Genomic DNA, 9,383 nt, shown 5'->3' with positions numbered 1-9,383 from the left:
AGAGGAAACCCCCGGCAAGGAGAGGGGCCCCCAAAAGGAGAGGGAACCCCAGAAAGGGGAGGGAACCCCCAGAAAGGAGAGGGGCCCCAGCAAGCAGTGGGGGAGCAGGAGGCTGAAGCGGGGGCAGGAGGAGCAAGCCCGGAATGGCAGCACTGAAGAGCCTCCCAGGCGCCAGGCTGGCCCGGTCGCCATGGAAACCATAACGTTTTCACAGCCTTTAAACTGAAGGAACGTCCAGGCTTCTCTCGGCGCTGCCTGGAGTCCACACGTGTGTGCCTGCACACACACGTGAACCCACTGCACCGTTCACACCCCTGCCCACAAGTGACAGCGTACCTGTGCATGCACCCACACACACTCACCTGCGGACACAACACTCACAGGGAAACACGCGGACACCACAAAGCACGCACAAATGTGCGACAAGTAGTGCACACAGCCCTACACGCACTTACACGCACATACGTCATGCATGTGTGTGGGCACATGGGCACGCGTGTTCCTGCATGCGCGTGTACAGGTGCGCACGCCACACTCACACACGTCGCGTGCAGACACGCACGCTGACCACACATGTGTGTGCTCGCACGCACGGGCGAGAGCCCCTTGCCGGCCCCTCCCCGGCCTTCCCTCAGGCGGCGCAGAGCCCTGGAACCACCTCCCTGCAGGAGATTTCAAAAGACGCTGTTTATACAATTTCTAGTAAAGAAATAATTATTATAATCACATTAAGTGATTTGGCTGTAAAACTCCTGTAAAGAGGATGGCTGTTCTCATGAGGCAGAGGGAAGCGGGTGGGGGTGCAGGGGTGAGGGGGGCCCTCTCCAGCTTTGTTCTGCTCGTTTTCATCTCCTCTGCCCTGGGAAACAAAACCAGTTCCTTTTATGATGGATCGGGCCCTTTGCTGGTCCTTGACCTTCTCGGTGGATTTTTGCTGAGCTCGGCGGAAACTGCCCTGCACAGTTGTGGCTCCCATATGTGGGGGGTGGAAGGGGAGTGGGGCCCGGGGGGGGGGGGGGGCGGCTCAGGCCCTTCCCAAAAACAGAACAACAATAACAGCGGGCGGACACGGGAGCCAGGCTGGCCAGGGGCCTGGACAATGTCCCGCTGAAACGGCCAGCAAAGTGGGGTTTGCTCTTGGCAAACCAGCGCCTTGACATGGCTCAGAGTTTTTGCGGCTTCCCCTCTGTCGGCACGCCGCCGGCCCCCTCCACCTCCTCTCCACCTCCTCCTCGGGACACCCGAGCCTGAACGGAGCCCTCTCTAGAGTGCCCCGGTCAGGGCTGCAGCGCAGGCCTGGGAGGCGGGAGACCAGAGGTCCCGGCCGAGCCTGGAGATCTCCCTCACCAAAGTGCGGGCGCTGGGAGGTGGGCCGCCCCTGCCCTGGGTCTGCACTCGCCTCCAGACCCTCCCTCCAAGGGTCGAGGGGGAGGTGGTGCTGGGGCGAGGAGTGAGGAGGACCCCCGACCCCACCCTGACCCAGCTCTGGCCCTCGCTCAGGCCCTGAGCTTCACACAACCACAGAACCCGCAAGCCCTGCCTAGAAGCCCCCAGAGGGCGTGGGGGTCCCGCTGTAGGGAGGACGGCGTGACGGGTGTCCCATTCTGGGCCTGGAACACGTCTGGTAGGGGCAGGGCACAGGACTCACACCTACAGCCTCTCCCCGTCCTCGGGTCAGCTTTTCAGAGCTTTCAAAGCGGCCAGAGTCCGGGCTGCTGAGCCCTGAGACCAGGGTGGCCCCCACTGGCTCCAGAGCCTGCCCAGCCGGGGGCCTCTGCTGCCCCCCACCCGTTGGGTTTAGGGTGTCCCTGCTTCTGCGGAGCACTCTGTCCAGGGCCCTGGTGACAGTGAGAACCTGCCGCCCAAGCAAACTGGACAGCCTGGCCCGAGCCGGCCTTCGTGCTGCCAGAGAATTCTGAGGGCACCATCGCCCGGAGACCCACCCTCCCCTGCCTCCCACGTGACAGGGAGATGAGGGCCGAGGAGCAGGGGTCTCGAGCCAGGGCCACCTGCACGGCTACCCGCCCCAGGGCGGGCAGCAGCCCCAGTGCCACGGCATCACTGAAGGCCAGCGGGCAGCAGCGGGGGCGGGGGGCCGTCAAGCGGAGGCATCTGGACCCGGGAGGGGGCAGTACGGATGTGTGGGCACAGCCAGGTGCCACGCTGTCCCTGCTGTCTGGCAAGCAGCGTCCCCGGGGGCCAGGGAGGGAGCAAGGGCCCAGGGCCAGCAGGGCCAGACCGTCACCTCCCCGGTTCTGGGACCAGCCCTCGTGAGGCACCCTGCACCCCCAGGTGGGCAGAGCCAGGTTGTCCGCTTTTCTCTCAAGCACCTGGGCACACAGGGCTGGGGGCACCTGGGCGCTGCCGGACCAGAGCCAGAGGCCGATCGGCAGCTCCTACCTGCCCCCCCCCCCCCCCCGCCCGTGGCGCCCCGGCCCCCAGCGGCCCCGACAGCCTCGTGCCCCTTCCCCAGGCGGAGGGGCTGCGGGCACAGCTGGACGAGGCCCGGGAGGCACTGGCCGTGCTGCGCGGGGAGCTGCAGGGCAGCGAGGAGAGCCGCGAGGGGCTTCGCAGGGAGGCCCAGGAGGCCCGCCGGGCGCTGGGCGAGGAGGCCCGCGAGAAGGCTGTGCTGCAGAGCTCCAACACCGAGCTGCGGGCCGCTCTCCGCAGGGCCGAGCAGGACAAGGCCAGGTATGAGCCCGTGCAGCACCCGTCAGGGGGCCTTCCCGGCCCCGAAATCCACCGGAGGGGCAGAGTGTGCGGGACGCGGGGTGTTCTACTGAGGCGGGCCAGAGGATGGTGGGTGGGCTCACCAAGCTCACGGTGCCAGCTGTCCATCAGAAGGCTCTACGGTGCCCGCACACGAGCGGGGGCCTGTCCCTGCCCTCGGAGCATTCCCGTCCAGCGGGCCACACAAGCCCCAAGTGGTGGGCAAGCGACGGCCAAGGGCTGGGGAGTGGAGGGAGGAAGAGAGGACTGTTCCAGGACTCTGGGAGGCCCCCCGTGGGAGGGACCGGGAGGCCGGGACCGCAGGCCTCGCAGAGGGGCATTAGAGGTGCGGGCCTGGCGCTGGACACCGGGTCTCTGGGAGTGTGGCCGGAGCACGGAGTAGGGTGGAGGGAAGGTCTAGAGACGTGGAGAGGGGCAGATCCGGCTGGGCACCGGGACCTGGTATGCCCGAGGGGACCGGCCCCAGGCAGCCCCGAGGAGGCTGGGCTCTGGGACACCGCAGAGCCGAGACACGGGGGAGGCATCCGGCCGGAGTGAGGCGGGCGGCGGGAAGGTCTCTGCGGGACCTGCTGGAGCCCCAGCCTGTGACACTCTGCTCAGTTTTCAGAGGTCCAAGGAAGAAAGGGAACAGAAGGTGCTGGTCCTGGAGGAGGCGCGAGCAGCGGCCCAGAAGGAGGCCTGTGAGCTGCGGGCCAGCCTACGGGAGGCGCAGCAGGCTCGCGCCGACGCCCGCCAGGAGCTCCAGGAGCTGGGCACACAGGTGAGGGCCGCCGTCCTGGAGCCCCGCCCCCACAGAGATGTCCCCTCCCCCCTCTGTCCGGCTCCCCCAGGTGCCTCCAGGGCACCCGCTGGACCGCGGAGCCCGAGCTCCAAGACATGGCCTCGCTGTCTGTGCCTTTGGAACATTCTGTCCCCACACTTGCAGCCTCAGCTGGAGGGCCCTGCTCAGACTCGTGGGGCTCCCGGCTGGGTCTGCCCCATGGGGTACGGATGACAAGCCTCAAGATTAATGGCTGAAAACGACCACTTGGACGCCCGTGGCCCCTGAGATCAGGAATGCGGCGAGGGCACAGGGGGGCGCCTTGGCTCTGCCCGACGGTGCACGCGCCAAGAAGACTCCACGGCGGGGGGCCTGATGGCAGGGCTGGGCTCACCGGCAGGCGGCCTTGCTCGCGGGGTCGGTGGCCGCACCGGCTGCCGGCTGGGCACCTCCCGGCCCAGAGGTGGGGCTCGGAGCAGGGGCTCGGAGACCACCTGCACGGCTTCGTCCATCTGCCTCGGTCTCCAGAGTCAAGGGCCACTCACACCGAGTTCACTCGGTTTCGGGATCGCTCAGAAGAGGGGCCTAGATACCCCTCCAGGTGGGAGGCCGGTCCAAACATCCGCAGCCGTTGTGAGTGGGCCGTGAGTGGGCCTCTGCAGCCTGGGAGTGGGCCGTGAGGTGCACGGGGAGGAGAAACCCGGGGTCCAGTGCTCCCTCCAGGCCAGGCGTGTGCTGCACCGCCCTCCCTCCTCCCTGCCCCACCACCGACCCCCCCGTGAGGAAGGTCTAGCGCCTTCCTTTTCAGATGAGGACATCGAGACACAGAGACATGTGTCGGACCAGGGTCCCCGAGGGTGACAGCCAGCGAGGGGCCCAGCCCGCTCCTTGCCCACGGGGTGTCCTGGCCTCAGACAAAAACGGCTTCAGGAGTCCATCAGCTACAAGGGCATGGTCTCGGAGGGCACCCCCACCACCCACATCCCCCATCGCCCAGAACTGGGCTTGGCCAGAGTGGGGGGCGGCGCTGCCCAGGAGGAAGGCTCCCTCCCCAGCACGTGTGAGCAGAGGCAGGGGCCCAGGAGGGGCCCGGCGACCCCCTCGGTGCCACCCCACACTCGCAGGGGAACATGCTGCGGGCTGAGAACCAGAGAAAGAACGTGGGGACTGGGTGCCACCAGGGCCGAGGGACAGGGGTGCTGACTGAACGAATGCGGGCAAAGCGGGGACCCCCCGCATCTCCTAAGGTTCTCGTGTTTTAGAAAGGGACAGTCTCGCCCAGGGGACGTGAGAGTTCTGAGCCAGGGGACAGGCAAGAGCCCCCAAATGCCCAATCGTCAAAGAGCCTCTGGATTCGGAGTGACACCTACACCCACACCTGCACGTGTGTTCCCACAGCCCGGCCCGCGTGGGACCCCCTGGTCAGGACCCAAAATCACGCACACGGCGGCTGCACCGAGCACCCGCCGTGCACAGAGAACCTGGACTCTCCTCCCACGACCTATGTGACCCCTGTGTGACCTCACGGCTCCTCACTTCTACCCGTGAATGGGGTCGTTAACACTGTGGCCACCCGGAGAGGAAATGGGGTGGGGCCCGGCCCTGCCCCCTGTGCCAGGGCTTACGGTCTGGCAGAGGCTCTGTGGCCTCAAGCCGGGAGCCTGGCTGCCTCCCCCAAGCCTGTCACTGCCCTAGGGGTGACGTGACCCTGTCTATTCCGTCATTCACTCACAGGTATTTAGGGGGCACCTTGTGTGAGCGGAGGCCCCATCCCAGGGGCTAAGCGGCAGAGGCCAGGCTGTGACCAGGGTCTGCAGAGGCAGACAAGGTGGCCTCATTGGAGACGACGGGACGGGTGGCTACCGAGGGGCAGGAGGTCAGGTAGGGCCCCTCCGCACCCAGGCCAGGCCACCAGAGAAGAGAGGGGCCTGGGACCCAGCAGACCCGAGGGGTGAGCGTGGAAGGGTAGAAAGAGTGACCCAGGTACGAGAGGCCCAGGACCGGCCTCCCAGAGGCCAGGTCTCTCCTCTCGGCCCATAGGTGCTGTGTGCCGGGGAGGCTGGTTTACCCCCGTGCCACCCCGCGCAAGCCCGTGGTGTTGCATCAGGCCCCCTGAGCCTCCCCGGCCCTGGTCTCGGGACGATGCTGACCCAGCCTTTGCTACCACAGGCCAAGAGCAGCCACAGACGAGCATGGGGCTGGCTCGAGGCAGCCGGTCCCCTGCCACAGGAGGGGACAAGCCTAGGGCCAACAGCTGGCTGGGGGGTTCACGAGTCTGAAGGGACGCCTGCCAGGATGTGCTCTGTGGTCCTGAGGTGCCCCTCTCCACCTGGGCTCAGGGGCCCCCACGGCCAAACACGGGCTGGGAGGCAGGTCCGAGGTGCCCCTGGCCGTGACATGCCAAGCAGGGAGTGAGGACAAGAGGCCTGGGGGCGAGGTGCGGAGGGCAGGTGGCTCTGGGACAAAGGGCTTCTACGTGAGCCCTCATGACCCTCCCACAGGTCCTGAGGCTGCGGCGGGAGCTGGAAGAGGCGGAGGCTGGAGCTGAGGCCCGAAAGAAGCAGCTGGAGGAGGGCCTCTGCCAGAGCCGGGGGGCCGAGCGGACCCTCCGGGCCGAGCTGCACACGGTCACGGGGAAGCTACAGCAGGCCGGTAGCGTGGCCGACGGCCTCCAGGCTCGCCTGGACGAGGCCGGCCGCCGGCTCCACAGTCTGGAAGGGGAGCTGGCCCGGGCTGAAGGTGCCAGGCGGCACGCGGAGGCCCAGCTGGGCCGGCTGTGGTCCACCCTGTGCCGCGGCCTGGGGCTGCGGGGACGAGGCCCCTCAGGCTCCCCCGAGTGGCCCGGCTTCCCCAGTACAGGTCAGTGTCCTCAGTGGCTTCGGGTAGGCTCCTGTCCCGGCTCTGGCACCCACCCAGGACACCCCCTCCCCTCCCTGGGCCTCACGACCCACACAGTGAGGGGCCTGGACCCCGTGCCCCCGCAAGCTCCCTGGGGGTGGGGACAAGCAGAGAAAGGGGGGGCAGGGCACCTGCATGCCTGTCACCAAGTCCCCACCACGTCCCCACCACATCCCCTCCGCTGCCACTGTCCTGCAGGCTCAGATAGCATCCAGAGCGCCGGCCCCCCGACCAGGTCCGGCTCACCACTCCGATGGCCCTCACCGGCACCTGGGGACTCCTGCCCAGATGTGGACGTGGACTCTGTGCGAGACGCCCTGACGGACTTTGTGCAGAAACTGCGGGTTGCCCAGAGGGAACGGGTAAGGGGGGGCGGAGAGGACATGCCCCGGGGGCCCCCAGAAACACGAGATGCTGCCCGTCATTCTGCTGTCCGTCTGTCCATCCACCCCAGATCTGCTGAGGCCCTGGAGGGCCCTGGGGTCACCGGGCGCCTCAGCGCTCAGACTGTCCTTTGTTGGGCGTGACAGATAGCAACAAACACCACAGTCCCTCAAAACTCAGCTGCCGCCCCAACGGCTCAGGCAGGGCCTCCTCCCTTACTCCCAATTAGCAGCAGAGGCCCTGGCGCCAGGCGCCACTATGATGCCCACCGGGGTCCAGGTCAGCGTGCCCGAGCCCCCCAAACCTCCAGCCGGACACCTCGGCCCCCACTCACCCACCGGGCTGCCCCCTGACCTGGGTCCTTCCGCCCAGGACGACTGGCACCTCCAGGTGGTGAGCCTGAGCGGCCGGCTGAGCGAGGCAGAGCGCGAGCGTGCCCAAGCCCAGAGCCGCGCGGCACGGCTGCAGGAGGCACTGGCAGAGGCGGAGGAAGGTGACCCCCTTCCCTCGCCCCGTCCCCGAACACCGCTGACAGGGCCACATCGCCACCTCCCGGGCTTCCCCCCCAAGGGCCCCACCCTGGCGGCCGGGAGGGTTCAGTCCTGGAAGCTGCTCGGGCGTGGGCCAGCGTGTCCCCCGGGTGTGCCCGGCCCTCTCACAGTGGCTCCCCGTCACCAGGGGATGCGGTCCAGAGACCTTGCAGGGTCCGCAGACCCTCCTCCCACCACGCTGACCTCCCAGAACCCGATTCCACAGCCATGAGGCCCATCTCTCCGTCAGGTCTCTGACCCCTGTCACCACCGAGAGCGCCCCTGGCCTGCTGGTCGCCCCACTGCATCACGTGCCCTCCTCCCTCCGTTAGTGGGTCTGCCCAGGAGGTGTCTGGAAGGAGGAATGTCTGTGGAAGGAAAGAACCTGGGAGAGAAGGAGCAGGCAGAGGGAGCCAGGACCCCAGACCCGCCCCCAGGGACCCTCAAGTGGCAGGGAATTGTCAGACGGGCGGTCGGTGGGGGGGGGGGGGGGCTCCAGCCCCCACCGTCTAGCTCCCAGTCACTTAGCCAGCCTGTGAAATGGGCAGGGGCGACCCCCATGTGGCGGCCGCACTGACCTTGGGAGCCAGGCAAGCAAGCACCCTGCTCGCCCCGCAGCCCGGCGCCAGGCGGAGAGTGAGAGGCGCAGGGCCCAGGCAGCGCGCGCCCTGCAGGAGGAGGCGCTCCGGAGCCTGGAGGAGCAGCACCGGGCTGGCAGGCGGGCGGCCAGCTGGGAGAAGCGGAGGCTCCAGGTGGGGCACGCAGCTGGCGGGGACCTGGGGACGGGGGGGGGGGGGGGGGGGGGGGCGCCTGGGGGGGGCGGAGGTTTGGGGTCCCCATGGGCAGAAGCACAACTGGGCTGGAGCAGGTGGCCTCGAGGGACGTGGTGGCCCCACAGCGCTCATCGGGGGCATCCCCTGGCAGAGCTGCCTTGGAGGTGGTCCCAGCCCTTATTTGACAGATTAGGAAAACTGAGCCTTAGGGAGCGCCCTGCAAGACAGAGCTGGCGAGGCCCGGAGCCAGGGGCAGACCCCCAGGGCAGGAGGGGCGGGCCGCGCCCCATTTTACGTGCGTTCACGGGTGTGTGTTCTGTGCGTGCTTGAAAATAAGGCTGTCCGTTTGCAGGGTACACATTTTGAAAAGAATGTATTAAGTCCACCTTTACAACCATGTCAGTCACATACTCCAGGTTGGATCTGTGTCTCGAGTTATGAAAACCGGGCGTGAAGTGCTGAACTTTGCCATCAGGGTGGGGGCAGGGAGGGCAGTCCCTCCTTTTGTCCGTAAGCGTCTTTGGTTTATACATTTCTAGGACACGTTCTTCACAACTTGAAGCTTCTTGGCCGCTCTGCCTCTTACCAGCCTAGAGCTCCCGGTGCCTGTTCTGTGCCATTTGTCCTGAGTCTGCTGTGCCTGACACGTGCAGTGGCCACCCCCCATCCCCAGGTCCCGGCCCCGCGCTCCCGCCCTGTATGTTTTCGGTCAGCATTTATTTCATCCGCCTGGCCTTGGTTTCAAGCCCACCTCGGAGCGTGTGCCTTTTCCAAAGGAATTTATCCCGCTTACAAGTTTTGCAATAATTTATTTGCTCTGGTTTTCTTTGGTTGCTGACAGGATCCTTGCTGATTTAATGCTTCCTCACGACTTCCATGCCAGCTTTTTATTTCAGGGTGATTTGCTCCCCCTGCCCCCTTCCATGGCGGTGGGAGTGTGGCAAAAGTGAGCACAGCAGCCGACGTGTCACCGCGCTGTGCACAGGGGACGCCTCTGGCTCCCCGCCCCTCCCCCCGCAAGGGCTCCGCACCTGTGTCCAGGGGCTCTCCCCTGGGCCCCTCCCCTGCTCCAGATGGCCCTGCCTCCACCTTTCTTCTGAGTGCCCGGCGGGGGTCCATGAAGCGCCTGCCCCTGAATTGGAACCCCTCCTCCTGTCTGCAGGAGGCTCTGTACTCACAGCAGCCCACACTGTGTTCCTTTCCGACCGCTACGCAGCCATTGCCGCAGACTGATGACTGAACCCCGGGCAGCTTGAGCTGCCAGCCCCACGGGGGGCGGGGTCCCCCCCCCCCCCCCCCCCCCCCCCC

The 9,383-nt window shown here is 66.8% G+C and overlaps 1 protein-coding gene across 1 annotated transcript in view; it reads left to right on the top strand.

The window, feature by feature from the left end:
• Positions 1–9,383, top strand: part of CROCC2 (ciliary rootlet coiled-coil, rootletin family member 2) — a 72,268-nt gene that overhangs the window by 47,142 nt on the left and 15,743 nt on the right. The window contains exons 22-27 of the mRNA XM_040450333.1: positions 2,474–2,691; positions 3,331–3,490; positions 5,992–6,349; positions 6,587–6,750; positions 7,145–7,265; positions 7,921–8,054. Of these exons, the coding sequence (XP_040306267.1) occupies positions 2,474–2,691; positions 3,331–3,490; positions 5,992–6,349; positions 6,587–6,750; positions 7,145–7,265; positions 7,921–8,054 (1,155 nt within the window). The remainder of the gene's footprint in view (positions 1–2,473; positions 2,692–3,330; positions 3,491–5,991; positions 6,350–6,586; positions 6,751–7,144; positions 7,266–7,920; positions 8,055–9,383) is intronic.

This window comes from Herpailurus yagouaroundi, unplaced genomic scaffold, assembly GCF_014898765.1.
Source record: "Herpailurus yagouaroundi ecotype Mexico unplaced genomic scaffold, PumYag 202, whole genome shotgun sequence".
Taxonomy (NCBI): Eukaryota; Metazoa; Chordata; class Mammalia; order Carnivora; family Felidae; genus Herpailurus; species Herpailurus yagouaroundi.
This window is presented reverse-complemented; position numbering and strand designations above follow the sequence as displayed.